The 23,628-nt window shown below is 41.5% G+C and overlaps 1 protein-coding gene across 1 annotated transcript; it reads right to left on the bottom strand.

Annotated features, from left to right (window-relative positions):
• Positions 1-19,052, bottom strand: LOC118947003 (clarin-2-like). Its single transcript, XM_036971988.1, has 4 exons — positions 18,299-19,052; positions 8,446-8,567; positions 1,158-1,215; positions 1-479 (listed from the first exon to the last, which is right to left on the bottom strand). The coding sequence occupies exons 1-4, from the start codon at positions 18,549-18,551 to the stop codon at positions 208-210; spliced, it is 705 nt and encodes a 234-aa protein (XP_036827883.1). The 5' UTR covers positions 18,552-19,052; the 3' UTR covers positions 1-207.
• Positions 19,053-23,628: the final 4,576 nt, after the last annotated feature.

Raw genomic sequence — 23,628 nt, 5'->3', positions numbered from 1 at the left:
TTTCTACAGACAGTAGATAGACCCAGTGTAGATCAGTTTCTATAGACAGTAGATAGACCCAGTGTAGATTAGTTTCTATAGACAGTAGATAGACCCAGTGTCATGTAGATTACAGCAGGCTAGTAGATAATGTCCCACTAACGCGTGTGTGTGTGTGTGTGTGTGTGTGTGTGTGTGTGTGTGTGTGTGTGTGTGTGTGTGTGCGCGTCAGTACATGAGGACTTCAGCGGTGACAGTTGGCTGCTCGGACTGTTTCTTGTTCTGTGGTTTGGGCAGTTTGATCCGGCTCATTGCCACGACAACACACACCACACCGTGCGTAGCGACGCTGGCCACGCCCAGCCAGAAGGACCAATCCAGTCGCTCATCCAGAATGGAGAAATGGAAAAGAGTCTCCTGGTAGTTAGAGACACGTTCCGTTAACCGATGATGTCTGACAGCTGCTAAGAAACACAGGACGGCTAACGACCCAAACACCCCTGGAGGAGAGGAGAGGAGAGGAGAGGAGAGGAGAGGAGAGGAGAGGAGAGGAGAGGAGAGGAGAGGAGATGGGAGAGAAGAGAGGTTGGAGAGGAGAGGAGAGGAGAGGAGATGGGAGAGAAGAGAGGTTGGAGAGGAGAGGAGAGGAGAGGAGAGGAGAGGAGAGGAGAGGAGAGGAGAGGAGAGGAGAGGAGAGAGGTTGGAGAGGAGAGGAGATGGGAGAGAAGAGAGGTTGGAGAGGAGAGGATGATATAGAAGAGAGGTTGGAGAGGAGGAAGCGGGAGGAGAGGAGAGGAGGAGATAAGAGATGGTGTCAGGTGGTGTGTGTGATGTGTATTACCATCCTCCTGGGTCATTACCAAGGTAGTCCCCACATTACCAGGTTAGTCCCCACATTACCAGGGTAGTCCCCACATTACCAAGGTAGTCCCCACATTACCAAGGTAGTCCCCACATTACCAGGGTAGTCCCCACATTACTAGGGTAGTCCCCGTCAGGTCAAAGGCTATTTAGGGTTAGAATTAAGGTTACGGTTTGGGGAAAAATAGGATTTTGAATGGAAATACATTTTTGGTCCCCACAAGGATAGTAAAATGTGTGTGTGTGTGTGTGTGTATATGTGTATGTGTATGTGTATGTGTATGTGTATGTGTATGTGTGTGTGTGTGTGTGTGTACCTGCTATGGTGTTCCAGATGTAGAGTCCAGTGGGGCCTTTAATGCTCTGGTAGGGAACCTGATACACAGAGATATACACTATAACACCACACAGAGATATACACTATAACACCACACACAGATATATACACTATAACACCACACAGAGATATACACTATAACACCACACAGTGATATACACTATAACACCACACACAGATATACACTATAACACCACACAGAGATATACACTATAACACCACACAGAGATATACACTATAACACCACACAGAGATATACACTATAACACCACACAGAGATATACACTATAACACCACACACAGATATACACTATAACACCACACAGAGATATACACTATAACACCACACAGAGATATACACTATAACACCACACAGAGATATACACTATAACACCACACAGAGATATACACTATAACACCACACAGAGATATACACTATAACACCACACACACAGAGATATACACTATAACACCACACAGAGATATACACTATAACACCACACAGAGATATACACTATAACACCACACAGACAGAGATATACACTATAACACCACACAGAGATATACACTATAACACCACACAGAGATATACACTATAACACCACACACACACAGATATACACTATAACACCACACAGAGATATACACTATAACACCACACAGAGATATACACTATAACACCACACAGAGATATACACTATAACGCCACACACAGATATACACTATAACACCACACAGAGATATACACTATAACACCACACAGAGATATACACTATAACACCACACACAGAGATATACACTATAACACCACACACACACAGAGATATACACTATAACACCACACAGAGATATACACTATAACACCACACAGAGATATACACTATAACACCACACAGAGATATACACTATAACACCACACAGAGATATACACTATAACACCACACAGAGATATACACTATGACACCACACACAGAGAGATATACACTATAACACCACACAGAGAGATATACACTATAACACCACACAGAGATATACACTATAACACCACACACAGATATACACTATAACACCACACAGAGATATACACTATAACACCACACAGAGATATACACTATAACACCACACAGAGATATACACTATAACACCACACAGAGATATACACTATAACACCACACAGAGATATACACTATAACACCACACAGAGATACACACTATAACACCACACAGATATATACACTATGACACCACACACAGAGAGATATACACTATAACACCACACAGAGAGATATACACTATAACACCACACAGAGATATACACTATAACACCACACAGAGAGATATACACTATAACGCCACACACAGATATACACTATAACACCACACACAGAGATATACACTATAACACCACACAGATATATACACTATAACACCACACAGAGAGATATACACTATAACACCACACAGAGAGATATACACTATAACACCACACAGAGAGATATACACTATAACACCACACAGATATATACACTATAACACCACACACAGAGATATACACTATAACACCACACAGAGATATACACTATGACACCACAGAGATATATACACTATAACACCACACACAGAGAGATATACACTATAACACCACACACACACACACACACACAGACATACACTATAACACCACACAGATATATACACTATAACACCACACAGAGAGATATACACTATAACACCACACACACACACACACACACACAGACATACACTATAACACCACACAGATATATACACTATAACACCACACACACAGAGATATACACTATAACACCACACAGAGATATACACTATAACACCACACACAGATATACACTATAACACCACACACACAGATATATACACTATAACACCACACAGAGATATACACTATAACACCACACACAGATATACACTATAACACCACACAGAGATATACACTATAACACCACACACAGATATACACTATAACACCACACACACAGATATATACACTATAACACCACACAGAGATATACACTATAACACCACACAGACACACAGATATATACACTATAACACCACACAGAGATATACACTATAACACCACACACAGATATATACACTATAACACCACACAGAGATATACACTATAACACCACACACAGATATACACTATAACACCACACACACAGATATATACACTATAACACCACACACAGATATACACTATAACACCACACAGAGATATACACTATAACACCACACAGAGATATACACTATAACACCACACAGAGATATACACTATAACACCACACAGAGATATACACTATAACACACACACAGAGATATACACTATAACACCACACACACACAGAGATATACACTATAACACCACACACAGAGATATACACTATAACACCACACAGAGATATACACTATAACACCACACAGAGATATACACTATAACACCACACAGAGATATACACTATAACACCACACAGAGATATACACTATAACACCACACAGAGATATACACTATAACACCACACAGAGATATACACTATAACACCACACAGAGATATACACTATAACACCACACACAGAGATATACACTATAACACCACACAGAGATATACACTATAACACCACACAGAGATATACACTATAACACCACACAGAGATATACACTATAACACCACACAGAGATATACACTATAACACCACACACAGAGATATACACTATAACACCACACACAGATATACACTATAACACCACACAGAGATATACACTATAACACCACACAGAGATATACACTATAACACCACACAGTGATATACACTATAACACCACACAGAGATATACACTATAACACCACACAGAGATATACACTATAACACCACACACAGAGATATACACTATAACACCACACAGAGATATACACTATAACACACACACAGATATATACACTATAACACCACACACACACAGATATATACACTATAACACCACACAGAGATATACACTATAACACCACACACAGAGATATACACTATAACACCACACACAGAGATATACACTATAACACACACACAGATATATACACTATAACACCACACACACACAGAGATATACACTATAACACCACACAGAGATATACACTATAACACACACACAGATATATACACTATAACACCACACACACACAGAGATATACACTATAACACCACACAGAGATATACACTATAACACACACACAGATATATACACTATAACACCACACACACACAGAGATATACACTATAACACCACACAGAGATATACACTATAACACACACACAGAGATATACACTATAACACCACACAGAGATATACACTATAACACCACACAGAGATACACACTATAACACCACACAGATATATACACTATAACACCACACAGAGATATACACTATAACACACACACAGATATATACACTATAACACCACACAGAGATACACACTATAACACCACACAGATATATACACTATAACACCACACAGAGATATACACTATAACACCACACACACAGAGATATACACTATAACACCACACAGATATATACACTATAACACCACACAGAGATATACACTATAACACCACACACACAGAGATATACACTATAACACCACACAGATATATACACTATAACACCACACAGATATATACACTATAACACCACACAGAGATATACACTATAACACACACACAGATATATACACTATAACACCACACACACACAGAGATATACACTATAACACCACACAGAGATATACACTATAACACCACACAGTGATATACACTATAACACCACACAGATATATACACTATAACACCACACAGATATATACACTATAACACCACACAGAGATATACACTATAACACACACACAGATATATACACTATAACACCACACAGATATATACACTATAACACCACACAGAGATATACACTATAACACCACACAGAGATATACACTATAACACCACACACACACAGAGATATACACTATAACACCACACAGTGATATACACTATAACACCACACAGTGATATACACTATAACACCACACAGAGATACACACTATAACACCACACAGAGATATACACTATAACACCACACAGATATATACACTATAACACCACACAGAGATATACACTATAACACCACACAGAGATATACACTATAACACCACACACACAGAGATATACACTATAACACCACACAGAGATATACACTATAACACCACACACAGATATACACTATAACACCACACAGAGATATACACTATAACACCACACAGAGATATACACTATAACACCACACACAGATATACACTATAACACCACACAGAGATATACACTATAACACCACACAGAGATATACACTATAACACCACACAGAGATATACACTATAACACCACACAGAGAGATATACACTATAACACCACACACAGAGATATACACTATAACACCACACAGAGATATACACTATAACACCACACAGAGATATACACTATAACACACACAGAGATATACACTATAACACCACACAGAGATATACACTATAACACCACACACAGAGATATACACTATAACACCACACACAGAGATATACACTATAACACACACAGAGATATACACTATAACACCACACAGAGATATACACTATAACACCACACAGAGATATACACTATAACACCACACAGAGATATACACTATAACACCACACAGAGATATACACTATAACACACACAGATATATACACTATAACACCACACAGAGATATACACTATAACACCACACAGATATATACACTATAACACCACACACAGATATACACTATAACACCACACAGAGATATACACTATAACACCACACAGAGATATACACTATAACACACACAGATATATACACTATAACACCACACAGAGATATACACTATAACACCACACACACAGAGATATACACTATAACACCACACAGAGATATACACTATAACACCACACACACACACACAGAAATACACTATAACACCACACACACACAGATATATACACTATAACACCACACAGATATATACACTATAACACCACACAGAGATATACACTATAACACACACAGAGATATACACTATAACACCACACAGAGAGATATACACTATAACACCACACAGAGATATACACTATAACACCACACAGAGATATACACTATAACACCACACAGAGATATACACTATAACACCACACACAGATATATACACTATAACACCACACAGAGATATACACTATAACACCACACACACACAGAGATATACACTATAACACCACATAGAGATATACACTATAACACCACACACACACACAGAAATACACTATAACACCACACACACACAACCAGATGTACACTATAACACCACACACACACCTCATCTTCACACCACATAGCCCCTACCTTGCGTGCGTTGTAGATAGAGAATGAAAGGCTGAGCAGAGTAAAAAAAACGGCCACCAACAGGAAGACTATCACCATCACATGGAGACCTGTGTTCAGGGTCTGTACCAGAGTAGGGAATACTGTACACACACACACACACACACACACACACACACACACACACACACACACACACACACACACACACACACACACACACACCTACACACACACACACACACACCTTCACACACTCACACACACACACACACACACCTTCACACACCTTCACACACACACATACACCTTCACACACACCTTCACACACACACACACCTTCACACACACACACACACCTTCACACACACACCTACACACACACCTTCACACACACACACACACACTATAACACCACACAGAGATATACACTATAACACCACACAGATATATACACTATAACACCACACAGAGATATACACTATAACACCACACACAGATATATACACTATAACACCACACAGAGATATACACTATAACACCACACACAGATATATACACTATAACACCACACAGAGATATACACTATAACACCACACAGAGATATACACTATAACACCACACACATATATACACTATAACACCACACACAGATATACACTATAACACCACACAGAGATATACACTATAACACCACACAGAGATATACACTATAACACCACAGAGATATACACTATAACACCACACAGATATATACACTATAACACCACACACACACACACAGAAATACACTATAACACCACACACACACAGAGATGTACACTATAACACCACACACACACACACACAGAAATACACTATAACACCACACACACACAGAGATATACACTATAACACCACACAGTGATATACACTATAACACCACACAGAGATATACACTATAACACCACACAGAGATATACACTATAACACCACACAGAGATATACACTATAACACCACACAGAGATATACACTATAACACCACACACAGATATATACACTATAACACCACACAGAGATATACACTATAACACCACACAGAGATATACACTATAACACCACACACACAGAGATATACACTATAACACCACACAGAGATATACACTATAACACCACACAGAGATATACACTATAACACCACAGAGATATACACTATAACACCACACAGAGATATACACTATAACACCACACAGAGATATACACTATAACACCACACACACAGAGATATACACTATAACACCACACAGAGATATACACTATAACACCACACAGATATACACTATAACACCACACACACAGATATATACACTATAACACCACACAGAGATATACACTATAACACCACACAGTGATATATACACTATAACACCACACAGAGATATACACTATAACACCACACAGAGATATACACTATAACACCACAGAGATATACACTATAACACCACACAGAGATATACACTATAACACCACACAGAGATATACACTATAACACCACACAGAGATATACACTATAACACCACACAGACACACACACAGAAATACACTATAACACCACACACACACAGAGATATACACTATAACACCACACACACACAGAGATATACACTATAACACCACATAGAGATATACACTATAACACCACACACACACACAGAAATACACTATAACACCACACACACACAACCAGATGTACACTATAACACCACACACACACCTCATCTTCACACCACATAGCCCCTACCTTGCGTGCGTTGTAGATAGAGAATGAAAGGCTGAGCAGAGTAAAAAAAACGGCCACCAACAGGAAGACTATCACCATCACATGGAGACCTGTGTTCAGGGTCTGTACCAGAGTAGGGAATACTGTACACACACACACACACACACACACACACACACACACACACACACACACACACACACACACACACACACACACACACACACACACACACACACACACACACACACACACACACACACACACCAGGCCAATGAGGGCCTCAGATTTGTCCTTTTTTCAGATGTTAAATGATTTACTAAACTACATTTTTACATCCAGGTTTTATCATGATTATGTACTGGTCTAGTGTTAGGGTTAGGGTTAGGTGTTTATGTACTGGTCTAGGGTTAGGGTTAGGTGTTTATGTACTGGTCTAGGGTTAGGTGTTTATGTACTGGTCTAGGGTTAGGGTTAGGTGTTTATGTACTGGTCTAGTGTTAGGGTTAGGTGTTTATGTACTGGTCTAGGGTTAGGGTTAGGTGTTTATGTACTGGTCTAGGGTTAGGTGTTTATGTACTGGTCTAGTGTTAGGGTTAGGTGTTTATGTACTGGTCTAGGGTTAGGTGTTTATGTACTGGTCTAGGGTTAGGTGTTTATGTACTGGTCTAGAGTTAGGTTTAGGTGTTTATGTACTGGTCTAGTCAGTGTGTTTATGTACTGGTCTAGAGTTAGGTGTTTATGTACTGGTCTAGAGTTAGGTTTAGGTGTTTATGTACTGGTCTAGTCAGTGTGTTTATGTACTGGTCTAGAGTTAGGTGTTTATGTACTGGTCTAGTCAGTGTGTTTATGTACTGGTCTAGAGTTAGGTGTTTATGTACTGGTCTAGGGTTAGGTTTAGGTGTTTATGTACTGGTCTAGTCAGTGTGTTTATGTACTGGTCTAGAGTTAGGTGTTTATGTACTGGTCTAGTGTTAGGGTTAGGTGTTTATGTACTGGTCTAGGGTTAGGTGTTTATGTACTGGTCTAGGGTTAGGTGTTTATGTACTGGTCTAGTCAGTGTGTTTATGTACTGGGTTAGGTGTTTATGTACTGGTCTAGTCAGTGTGTTTATGTACTGGTCTAGGGTTAGGTGTTTATGTACTGGTCTACGGTTAGGGTTAGGTGTTTATGTACTGGTCTAGCGTTAGGGTTAGGTGTTTATGTACTGGTCTAGCGTTAGGGTTAGGTGTTTATGTACTGGTCTAGGGTTAGGTGTTTATGTACTGGTCTAGTCAGTGTGTTTATGTACTGGTCTAGGGTTAGGTGTTTATGTACTGGTCTAGTGTTAGGGTTAGGTGTTTATGTACTGGTCTAGGGTTAGGTGTTTATGTACTGGTCTAGTGTTAGGGTTAGGTGTTTATGTACTGGTCTAGGGTTAGGGTTAGGTGTTTATGTACTGGTCTAGTCAGTGTGTTTATGTACTGGTCTAGTGTTAGGGTTAGGTGTTTATGTACTGGTCTAGAGTTAGGTGTTTATGTACTGGTCTAGTGTTAGGGTTAGGTGTTTATGTACTGGTCTAGGGTTAGGTGTTTATGTACTGGTCTAGGGTTAGGTGTTTATGTACAGGTCTAGTCAGGGTGTTTATGTACTGGGTTAGGTGTTTATGTACTGGTCTAGTCAGTGTGTTTATGTACTGGTCTAGGGTTAGGTGTTTATGTACTGGTCTACGGTTAGGGTTAGGTGTTTATGTACTGGTCTAGCGTTAGGGTTAGGTGTTTATGTACTGGTCTAGCGTTAGGGTTAGGTGTTTATGTACTGGTCTAGGGTTAGGTGTTTATGTACTGGTCTAGTCAGTGTGTTTATGTACTGGTCTAGGGTTAGGTGTTTATGTACTGGTCTAGTGTTAGGGTTAGGTGTTTATGTACTGGTCTAGGGTTAGGTGTTTATGTACTGGTCTAGTGTTAGGGTTAGGTGTTTATGTACTGGTCTAGGGTTAGGGTTAGGTGTTTATGTACTGGTCTAGTCAGTGTGTTTATGTACTGGTCTAGTGTTAGGGTTAGGTGTTTATGTACTGGTCTAGGGTTAGGTGTTTATGTACTGGTCTAGGGTTAGGTGTTTATGTACTGGTCTAGGGTTAGGTGTTAATGTACTGGTCTAGTCAGTGTGTTTATGTACTGGTCTAGGGTTAGGTGTTTATGTACTGGTCTAGTCAGTGTGTTTATGTACTGGTCTAGGGTTAGGTGTTTATGTACTGGTCTAGGGTTAGGGGTTTATGTACCGGTCTAGTCAGTGTGTTTATGTACTGGTCTAGGGTTAGGGTTAGGTGTTTATGTACTGGTCTAGTGTTAGGGTTAGGTGTTTATGTACTGGTCTAGGGTTAGGTGTTTATGTACTGGTCTAGGGTTAGGGTTAGGTGTTTATGTACTGGTCTAGGGTTAGGGTAGGTGTTTATGTACTGGTCTAGGGTTAGGTGTTTATGTACTGGTCTAGGGTTAGGGTTAGGTGTTTATATACTGGTCTAGGGTTAGGTGTTTATATACTGGTGTAGGGTTAGGGTTAGGTGTTTATGTACTGGTCTAGTGTTAGGGTTAGGTGTTTATGTACTGGTCTAGGGTTAGGTGTTTATGTACTGGTCTAGGGTTAGGGTTAGGTGTTTATGTACTGGTCTAGTGTTAGGTGTTTAATTATGTACTGGTCTAGGGTTAGGTGTTTATGTACGGTCTAGGGTTAGGGTTAGGTGTTTATGTACTGGTCTAGGGTTAGGTGTTTATGTACTGGTCTAGGGTTAGGGTTAGGTGTTTATGTACTGGTCTAGGGTTAGGTGTTTCTGTACTTGTCACGCCCTGACCATAGTTTACTTTGTATTTTCTATGTTTTGATTGGTCAGGGTGTGATCTGAGTGGGCATTCTATGTTTCATGTCTTGTTTGTCTATTTCTATGTTCAGCCTGATATGGTTCTCAGTCAGAGGCAGGTGTTCATCATTGTCTCTGATTGGGAACCATATTTAGGTAGCCTGGGGTTCACTGTGTGTTTGTGGGTGATTGTTCCTGTCTATGTGTTTTCACCAGATAGGCTGTTTAGGTTTTCGTTACGTTTATTGTTTTTGTACTGATTCGTGTTTAACGTTTGTTCATTAAAACATGGATCGCAATCTACACGCTGCATTTTGGTCCGATCCTTGTTCTACCTCTTCATCAGAGGAGGAGATAGAAGAAAACCGTTACAGAATCACCCACCACAAAGGGACCAAGCAGCGTGTCAACAGGCAAGAACAGCCCAAAGTGGAGTACAGTATGGACTATACTTCTTGGGAGGAGATAGACAGGTGGGCGGTCGACCCAGGGAGAGTGCCGGAGCCCGCCTGGGATTCGATGGAGCAGTGCGCGGAAGGATATAGGAGAATGGAGTTTGCGAAGCAAGCAAGGCGGCGCGGACGGAGGCCCCATAGTCAGCCCCAAAAATTTCTTGGGGGGGGGCTCAGGGAGAGTGTGGCAGAGTCAGGAGCCAGACCTGAGCCAACTCTCCCTGTTTATCGTGAGGAGCCAAGGAGGAGACCAGAGCCGGTGTTGGAGGTGAGCGAAACAGAGACTGTGAAGGAGTTAATGGGGAAATTGGAGGAGAGAGAAATGAGGGAGTTGCTATGTTGGTGTTTTAAACATGGAATTCGCCCAACGGAGCGTGTCGGGGATTTGATGGCACCTGGGTCAGCGCTCCATACTCGTCCTGAGGTGCGTGTTAGTCGGCTGGTTAAGATGGTGCCAGTCTCACGTACCAGGCCTCCTGTGCACCTCCCTAGCCTTGCACGTCCTGTGCCAGCACCGCTCTCAAGATCTCCAGTACGCCTTCACGGTCTAACCCATCCTGTGCCACCTCCACACCCCAGCCCTCCGGTAGCAGCTCCCCGCACCAGGCTTCCTGTGCGTGTCCTCGGCCTAGTACCACCAGTGCCAGCACCACGCATCAGGCCTACAGTGCGCCTCGCCTGTCCAGCGCTGCCAGAGCCTCCCTCCTCTTCAGCGCTGTCGGAGTCTCCCGCCTGTTTAGCGCTGTCAGAGCTTTCCGCCTCTACAGCGCTGTCGGAGTCTCCCGCCTGTTCAGAACTGCTAGTTAGCATAGAGCTGCCAGTTAGCATAGAGCTGCCAGTTAGCATAGAGCTGCCAGTTAGCATAGAGCTGCCAGTTAGCAAGGAGCTGCCAGTCTGCATAGAGCTGCCAGTCTGCATGGAGCTGCCAGTCTGCAAGGAGCCGCCAGAGCTGCCAGTCTGCAGGATGCCGCCAAAGCTGCCAGTCTGCAAGGAGCCGCCAGAGCTGCCAGTCTGCAAGGAGCCGCCAGTCTGCAAGGAGCCGCCAGAGCTGCCAGTTAGCATGGAGCAGCCAGGGCCGCCAGTCAGCATGGAGCAGCCAGGGCCGCCAGTCAGCATGGAGCAGCCAGGGCCGCCAGTCAGCATGGAGCAGCCAGGGCCGCCAGTCAGCATGGAGCAGCCAGGGCCGCCAGTCAGCATGGAGCAGTCAGTCAGCATGGAGCAGCCAGTCAGCATGGAGCAGCCAGTCAGCATGGAGCAGCCAGAGCTGCCAGTCAGCATGGAGCTGCCAGTCAGCATGGAGCAGCCAGTCAGCATGGAGCAGCCAGTCAGCATGGAGCAGCCAGTCAGCATGGAGCAGCCAGTCAGCATGGAGCAGCTAGAGCAGCCAGTCAGCATGGAGCAGCCAGAGCTGCCAGTCAGCATGGAGCAGCCAGTCAGCATGGAGCAGCCAGAGCTACCAGTCATCATGGAGCAGCCAGAGCAGTCTGCCAGCATGGAGCAGCCAGAGCTGTCAGTCAGCATGGAGCAGCCAGAGCAGCCAGTCTGTGTCGACCAGTCTCTTCCAGATCTGCCAGTCGTCCAGACTCTTCCAGATCTGCCAGTCGTCCAGACTCTTCCAGATCTGCCAGTCGACCAGACTCTTCCAGATCTGCCAGTCGACCAGACTCTTCCAGATCTGCCCGTCGTCCAGACTCTTCCAGATCTGCCCGTCGTCCAGACTCTTCCAGATCTGCCAGTCGACCAGACTCTTCCAGATCTGCCAGTCGACCAGACTCTTCCAGATCTGCCAGTCGACCAGACTCTTCCAGATCTGCCAGTCGACCAGACTCTTCCAGATCTGCCAGTCGACCAGACTCTTCCAGATCTGCCAGTCGACCAGACTCTCTCAGATCTGCCAGTCGTCCAGATTCTCCCAGATCTGCCAGTCGTCCAGATTCTCCCAGATCTGCCAGTCGTCCAGATTCTCCCAGATCTGCCAGTCAGCCAGGATCTTCCGGATCCGCCAGTCAGCCAGGATCTTCCAGAACCGCCAGCCAGCCAGGATCTGCCGGATCTAACCACCTGCCTGAGCTTCTTCTCAGTGCTGAGCTTCTTCTCAGTGCTGAGCTTCCTCTCAGGGCTGAGCTACCCATCTGTCCCGAGTTACCTCTGTCCCGAGCTGTCCCTCTGTCCCATGTTATCATTGTGGTGGGTAACCTATTTAGGGACGTTTAGGAGGGGGATTAAAACTGTCATGGAGTGGGGTCCACGTCCAGCGCCAGAGCCGCCACCGCGGACAGATGCCCACCCAGACCCTCCCCTATAGGTTCAGGTTTTGCGGCCGGAGTCCGCACCTTGGGGGGGGGGGTACTGTCACGCCCTGACCATAGTTTACTTTGTATTTTCTATGTTTTGATTGGTCAGGGTGTGATCTGAGTGGGCATTCTATGTTTCATGTCTTGTTTGTCTATTTCCATGTTCAGCCTGATATGGTTCTCAGTCAGAGGCAGGTGTTCATCATTGTCTCTGATTGGGAACCATATTTAGGTAGCCTGGGGTTCACTGTGTGTTTGTGGGTGATTGTTCCTGTCTATGTGTTTTCACCAGATAGGCTGTTTAGGTTTTCGTTACGTTTATTGTTTTTGTACTGATTCGTGTTTAACGTTTGTTCATTAAAACATGGATCGCAATCTACACGCTGCATTTTGGTCCGATCCTTGTTCTACCTCTTCATCAGAGGAGGAGATAGAAGAAAACCGTTACAGTACTGGTCTAGTCAGTGTGTTTATGTACTGGTCTAGTCAGTGTGTTTATGTACTGGTCTAGTCAGTGTGTTTATGTACTGTATATAATAGTCTGGTCTAGTCAGTGTGTTTATGTACTGTATATAATAGTCTGGTCTAGTCAGTGTGTTTATGTACTGTATATAATAGTCTGGTCTAGTCCGTGTGTTTATGTACTGTATATAACAGTCTGGTCTAGTCAGTGTGTTTACGTACTGTATATAATAGTCTGGTCTAGTCAGGGTGTTTATGTACTGTATATAACAGTCTGGTCTAGTCAGTGTGTTTATGTACTGTATATAATAGTCTGGTCTAGTCAGTGTGTTTATGTACTGGTCTAGTCAGTGTGTTTATGTACTGTATATAACAGGCTGGTCTGTTTATATTTGGTCTAGTCAGTGTCCCCCTCTGCATAATTGAAACACACTGACTAGACCAGACAAAGACTGAACCCCACCCCCCCCCCCCCCATTTAATCAGAAGGGGACACTGACTAGACCAGACAAAGACTGCCCCCCCCCCCCCCTATTAATCAGAGGGGGACACTGACTAGACCAGACAAAGACTGCCCCCCCTATTATACAGAGGGGGACACTGAGTAGACCAGACAAAGACTGAACCCCCGCCCCCCTATTATGCAGAGGGGGACACTGACTAGACCAGACAAAGACTGACCCCCCCCCCCCCCCCCTATTATGCAGAGGGGGACACTGACTAGACCCCATAACAGTCTGTAGTAGATATATCCCCCATAACAGTCTGTAGTAGATATATCCCCCCATAACAGTCTGTAGTAGATATATCCCCCATAACAGTCTGTAGTAGATATATCCCATAACAGTCTGTAGTATATATATCCCCATAACAGTCTGTAGTAGATATATCCCCATAACAGTCTGTAGTAGATATATCCCCATAACAGTCTGTAGTAGATATATCCCATAACAGTCTGTAGTAGATATATCCCATAACAGTCTGTAGTAGATATATCCCCATAACAGTCTGTAGTAGATATATCCCCCCATAACAGTCTGTAGTAGATATATCCCATAACAGTCTGTAGTAGATATGTCCCTATAACAGTCTGTAGTAGATATATCCCCCCATAACAGTCTGTAGTAGATATATCCCCATAACAGTCTGTAGTAGATATATCCCCCATAACAGTCTGTAGTAGATATATCCCCCCATAACAGTCTGTAGTAGATATATCCCATAACAGTCTGTAGTAGATATATCCCCCATAACAGTCTGTAGTAGATATATCCCCATAACAGTCTGTAGTAGATATATCCCCATAACAGTCTGTAGTAGATATATCCCCCCATAACAGTCTGTAGTAGATATATCCCATAACAGTCTGTAGTAGATATATCCCATAACAGTCTGTAGTAGATATATCCCCATAACAGTCTGTAGTAGATATATCCCATAACAGTCTGTAGTAGATATGTCCCTATAACAGTCTGTAGTAGATATATCCCCCCATAACAGTCTGTAGTAGATATATCCCCATAACAGTCTGTAGTAGATATATCCCCCATAACAGTCTGTAGTAGATATATCCCCCCATAACAGTCTGTAGTAGATATATCCCATAACAGTCTGTAGTAGATATATCCCCCATAACAGTCTGTAGTAGATATATCCCCCATAACAGTCTGTAGTAGATATATCCCCATAACAGTCTGTAGTAGATATATCCCCATAACAGTCTGTAGTAGATATATCCCCCCATAACAGTCTGTAGTAGATATATCCCATAACAGTCTGTAGTAGATATATCCCATAACAGTCTGTAGTAGATATATCCCATAACAGTCTGTAGTAGATATATCCCCCATAACAGTCTGTAGTAGATATATCCCCATAACAGTCTGTAGTAGATATATCCCCCCATAACAGTCTGTAGTAGATATATCCCATAACAGTCTGTAGTAGATATGTCCCTATAACAGTCTGTAGTAGATATATCCCCCCATAACAGTCTGTAGTAGATATATCCCCATAACAGTCTGTAGTAGATATGTCCCTATAACAGTCTGTAGTAGATATATCCCCCCATAACAGTCTGTAGTAGATATGTCCCTATAACAGTCTGTAGTAGATATATCCCCCCATAACAGTCTGTAGTAGATATATCCCCATAACAGTCTGTAGTAGATATATCCCCCCATAACAGTCTGTAGTAGATATATCCCCCCATAACAGTCTGTAGTAGATATATCCCCATAACAGTCTGTAGTAGATATATCCCCCCATAACAGTCTGTAGTAGATATATCCCCATAACAGTCTGTAGTAGATATATCCCCCCATAACAGTCTGTAGTAGATATATCCCATAACAGTATGTAGTAGATATATCCCCATAACAGTCTGTAGTAGATATATCCCCCCATAACAGTCTGTAGTAGATATATCCCCCCATAACAGTCTGTAGTAGATATATCCCATAACAGTCTGTAGTAGATATATCCCCCCATAACAGTCTGTAGTAGATATATCCCCCCATAACAGTCTGTAGTAGATATATCCCCCCATAACAGTCTGTAGTAGATATATCCCCATAACAGTCTGTAGTAGATATATCCCCCCATAACAGTCTGTAGTAGATATATCCCCATAACAGTCTGTAGTAGATATATCCCCCCATAACAGTCTGTAGTAGATATATCCCCCCATAACAGTCTGTAGTAGATATATCCCCATAACAGTCTGTAGTAGATATATCCCCCCATAACAGTCTGTAGTAGATATATCCCCATAACAGTCTGTAGTAGATATATCCCCATAACAGTCTGTAGTAGATATATCCCCCCATAACAGTCTGTAGTAGATATATCCCCCCATAACAGTCTGTAGTAGATATATCCCCATAACAGTCTGTAGTAGATATATCCCATAACAGTCTGTAGTAGATATATCCCATAACAGTCTGTAGTAGATATATCCCATAACAGTCTGTAGTAGATATATCCCCATAACAGTCTGTAGTAGATATATCCCCATAACAGTCTGTAGTAGATATATCCCCATAACAGTCTGTAGTAGATATATCCCCATAACAGTCTGTAGTAGATATATCCCCATAACAGTCTGTAGTAGATATATCCCCCCATAACAGTCTGTAGTAGATATATCCCCCCATAACAGTCTGTAGTAGATATATCCCCATAACAGTCTGTAGTAGATATATCCCCATAACAGTCTGTAGTAGATATATCCCCCCATAACAGTCTGTAGTAGATATATCCCCATAACAGTCTGTAGTAGATATATCCCCATAACAGTCTGTAGTAGATATATCCCCATAACAGTCTGTAGTAGATATATCCCCATAACAGTCTGTAGTAGATATATCCCCATAACAGTCTGTAGTAGATATATCCCCCATAACAGTCTGTAGTAGATATATCCCATAACAGTCTGTAGTAGATATATCCCATAACAGTCTGTAGTAGATATATCCCATAACAGTCTGTAGTAGATATATCCCCATAACAGTCTGTAGTAGATATATCCCCATAACAGTCTGTAGTAGATATATCCCCATAACAGTCTGTAGTAGATATATCCCCATAACAGTCTGTAGTAGATATATCCCCATAACAGTCTGTAGTAGATATATCCCCATAACAGTCTGTAGTAGATATATCCCCATAACAGTCTGTAGTAGATATATCCCATAACAGTCTGTAGTAGATATATCCCATAACAGTCTGTAGTAGATATATCCCCATAACAGTCTGTAGTAGATATATCCCCATAACAGTCTGTAGTAGATATATCCCCATAACAGTCTGTAGTAGATATATCCCCTTACTGTATATCTTGGCGCTGCGGTTTCCCAGTCCACACCTCCTAGTCTTCTGACCCTGGAACAGCCCGTAGTAGATGTGTCCAGTAAACTTGTCCAGTTCAGAATAGTTGGCGCTGACCAGCTCTGCCCCGGTACCACACAGGATCCTCCCGCTGACCCAGCGCTCGGTCGCCAGGGCAACCAGCAGTAGAGTGGCAGAGAGCACGCAGAGCAGAGTGGCAAAGGAAAAGGTCAACTGTTTCCACAGCGACGGCATGGTCAGTCTGTCAGGGCGCCGGGTTTGGATAAACAACAACAACAATAACAACAAATGTATTTAAAATCCACCTCCATGTCTATCTGTTCATCTCTTCACCCGGCTACGGGAGAGAGGCGGCGGTGTTACGGTCCTCTCGTCTCCTCGTCTCCTCTCGTCTCCTCGTCTCCTCTTGTCCTCTCTTACAACCTTTGTATTCAGCGCCACGTTTCAAGCAGAGACCATGGGAACACTTCCCAGGCATCCCGAGGGTCGGATCATCCGGTCCGGAGTTGTTGTGTCAGTCGATGTGTCGGTCATAACATCAAAACGCTGTGAAATGAAACAGCTTGTTGTGATAGCTGGTAGAGAGGCTGCCATTAAAAGCTGAGATCCAGTCTGTGTTGGTCAGATCAGAGGGATCTGTTACAGACAGGAAGAAACTCGATCCCAGCACGCTATAGGGCTGCTAGTCACTGAGTTACATTCTGCCCTACTAACAACCCCCCCCTCTCTCTCTCTCCTTCCCTCTCTCTCATCCACTCTTCACCCTCCTCTCTCTCCTTCCCTCTCCTTCTCTCTCTCTACCACTCTTCACCCTCCTCTCTCTCGCCTTCTCTCTCCTTCTCTTGCTCTCATCCACTCTTCACCCTCCTCTCTCTCATCCACTCTTCACCCTCCCTCTCTCTCTTTCTCTCTCTCTCTCTCATCCACTCTTCACCCTCCCTCTCTCTCTCTCTCTCTCTTTCTCTCTCTCTCCCTCATCCACTCTTCACCCTCCCCCTCTTTCTCTCTCATCAAATCTTTCCCCCCTCTCTTCTCCACCTCCTCTCATTCTCTTCTTTAAAACCAGTCTTAAAAGGAGCTTGTCTGTGTCTATACTACCGTCAGGTCCTGATCACAGCTGGATTCTGTGGAAATATACTTTGTGTACAGTAATATATATATATACATATATATATACACACACAATAATATATATATATATACACAATAATATATATATATATATACACACAATAATATATATATATATATATACACACACAATAATATATATATATATATATATATATATATATACACAATAATATATATATATATATATACACACAATAATATATATATATATATACACACACAATAATATATATATATATATATATATATATATATATACACAATAATATATATATATATATATACACACAATAATATATATATATATATACACACACAATAATATATATATATATATATATATATATATATATACACAATAATATATATATATATATATACACACAATAATATATATATATATATACACACACAATAATATATATATATATATATATATATATATACACAATAATATATATATATATATATACACACAATAATATATATATATATATACACACACAATAATATATATATATATATATACACACACAATAATATATATATATATATATACACACAATAATATATATACACACATATAATATATATATATATATATACACACAATAATATATATATATATATACACACATATAATATATATATATATATATACACACAATAATATATATATATATATACACACATATAATATATATATATATATATACACACAATAATATATATATATATATATGACCCAAACTTAAGCAATAATATATAATGTGTACAATGCAAAAGCCCAACCAATGCAGAGCAGAATTAGGACGCTACCCGCTGGTTATCAACATACAGAAAGAGATGTTAGCTTCTACGACCATCTCCAAGGAAGAGATGCCCACACCTTCCACCACACAACCCTCACCTACGACCATCTCCAAGGAAGAGATGCCCACACCTTCCACCACACAACCCTCACCTACGACCATCTCCAAGGAAGAGATGCCCACACCTTCCACCACACAACCCTCACCTACGACCATCTCCAAGGAAGAGATGCCCACACCTTCCACCACACAACCCTCACCTACGACCATCTCCAAGGAAGAGATGCCCACACCTTCCACCACACAACCCTCACCTACGACCATCTCCAAGGAAGAGATGCCCACACCTTCCACCACACAACCCTCACCTACGACCATCTCCAAGGAAGAGATGCCCACACCTTCCACCACACAACCCTCACCTACGACCATCTCCAAGGAAGAGATGCCCACACCTTCCACCACACAACCCTCACCTACGACCATCTCCAAGGAAGAGATGCCCACACCTTCCAGCACACAACCCTCACCTACGACCATCTCCAAGGAAGAGATGCCCACACCTTCCACCACACAACCCTCACCTACGACCATCTCCAAGGAAGAGATGCCCACACCTTCCACCACAAAGACCTCACCTACAGGGAGATGAACCCCTCAGCCAGCTGGTCATAGGGCTCAGTTCACAAACAGACCCCACAGAGCCCCAGGACAGCAGCACAATTAGAACCAACCAAATCTTGAGAAAACAAAGATATAATTACTTGACACATTGGAAAGAATTAACAAAAAAACAGAGCAAACTAGAATGCTATTTGGCCCTAAACAGAGAGTACACAGTAGCAGAATACCTGACCACTGTGGCTGACCCTAAACAGAGAGGACACAGTGGCAGAATACCTGACCAATGTGACTGACCCAAACTTAAGGAAAGCTTTGACTATGTACAGACTCAGTGAGCATAGCCTTGCTATTGAGAAAAGCCGCCATAGCCTGTCTTCTCTTGAGAGCCAGGTCTGCCTATGTGCTCACTGCCCACAAAATGAGGTGGAAACTGAGCTGCACTTCCTGACCTCCTGCCGAATGTATGACCATATTAGAGAGACATATTTCCCTCAGATTACACAGATCCACAAAGAATTCCAAAACAAATCCAATTTTGAAAAATTCCCATATCTACTGGGTGAAATTCCACAGTGTGCCATCACAGCAGCAAGATTTGTGACCTGTTGCCACGAGAAAAGGGCAACCAGTGAAGAACAAACACCATTGTAAATACAACCCATATTTATATTATTTATTTATTTTCCCTTTTGTACTTAAACTATTTGCACATTGTTACTGTACATAGCCAATAATATGACATTTAAAATGTCTGTTTACTGTTAATTTCCCTTTTGTTTATCGTCTATTCCATTTGGCGATGTAAACATTATGTTTCCCATAGCAAGAAAGCCCTTTGAATTGAAAGACAGCGAGAGAGAGAGGAAGACAGAGAGAGAGGGAGAGAGAGAGAGAGAGAGAGAGGTATATATATATATATATAATATGACATTTGTAATGTCTTCATTGTTTTGAAACTTCTGTATGTGTAATGTTTACTGTTCATTTTTATTGTTCATTTCACTTTATATATTATCTACCTCACTCGCTTTGGCTATGTTTCCCACACCAATAAAGCCCTTGAATTGAATTGAGAGAGAGACAGAGAGAGACAGTGAGTGAGAAAGAGACAGAGAGTGTACTTGAACTATTTACTGTACATAGCCAATAATATGACATTTAAAAAGCAAGAAAGCAATTTGAATTGAAAGACAGTGAGAGAGAGAGAGACAGAGACAGAGGGAGAGAGACAGAGAGAGAGAGAGAGAGAGAATGAGAGACAGAGACAGAGACAGAGACAGAGACAGAGAGAGAGAGAGAGACAGAGAGAGAGAGAGAGAGATGCCAAGAATACTTTATTCTGTTCCAGTGTGTTTAATGGATCTAGAACATGTGAGTGAGTGTGTGTGTGTGTGTGTGTGTGTGTGTGTGTCTGTGTGTGTCTGTGTGTGTGTGTGTGTCTGTGTGTGTCTGTGTGTGTGTTAACCTTTAGCTGCTGTTTTTGTGTTGTAATAGATTGATTGAATATTTACTGATGAGACTTGACCTTTATGATGCTCAGTGTTCCTGAATGATTTCACTTCCTGTCTGTCTGCCAGTTATACAGTACATAGTAATATACAGAAGACACTTCCTGTCTGTCTGCCAGATATACAGTACATAGTATATAGACTACTATCCTATATGAACCTATAGATCCTATATAGACTACTATCCTATATAGACTACTATCCTGTATAGACAACTATCCTGTATAGACTACTATCATGTATAGATTATTATCCCGTATAGACTACTATCCTGTATAGACTACTATCCTATATAGACAACTATCCTGTATAGACTACTATCATGTATAGATTATTATCCTGAATAGACTACTATCCTGTATATACTACTATCCTATATATATACTACTATCCTGAATAGACTACTATCCTATATAGACCACTATCCTGAATAGACTACTATCCTGTATATACTACTATCCTATATATATACTACTATCCTATATAGACCACTATCCTGAATAGACTACTATCCTGTGTAGACTACTATCCTGTATAGACTACTATCCTGTATAGACTACTATCCTGTATATACTACTATCCTATATGAACCTATAGATCCTGTATAGACTACTTTCCTGTATATACCACTATCCTACATGAACCCATAGATCCTGTATAGACTACTATCCTGTATAGACTACTATCCTATATAGACTACTATCCTGTATAGACTACTATGAGGTATAGACTACTATGAGGTATAGACTACTCTCCTGTGTAAACTACTTTCCAATATTGACTACTCTCCTCTAATACAATAGAGACAGTAGATCAAGCTGGTCTGTCATAATATTATAGAGACAGTAGATCAAGCTGGTCGTTCATCATATAATATAGACAGTAGATCTAGCTGGTCTGTCATAATATAATAGAGACAGTAGATCGAGCTGGTCTGTCATAATGTAATAGAGACAGTAGATCTAGCTGCTCTGTCATAATATAATAGAGACAGTAGATCAAGCTGGTCTGTCATAATATTATAGAGACAGTAGATCAAGCTGGTCATTCATCATATAATATAGACAGTAGATCTAGCTGGTCTGTCATAATATAATAGAGACAGTAGATCTAGCAGTTCTGTCATATTATAATAGAGTCAGTAGATCAAGCTCGTCTGTCATAATATAATAGAGACAGTCGAGCTAGCTGGGCTGTCATAATATAATAGAGACAAAGAGACAGTAGATCTAG

The sequence above is a fragment of the Oncorhynchus mykiss genome, unplaced genomic scaffold, assembly GCF_013265735.2.
Source record: "Oncorhynchus mykiss isolate Arlee unplaced genomic scaffold, USDA_OmykA_1.1 un_scaffold_87, whole genome shotgun sequence".
NCBI lineage: Eukaryota > Metazoa > Chordata > Actinopteri > Salmoniformes > Salmonidae > Oncorhynchus > Oncorhynchus mykiss.
This window is presented reverse-complemented; position numbering and strand designations above follow the sequence as displayed.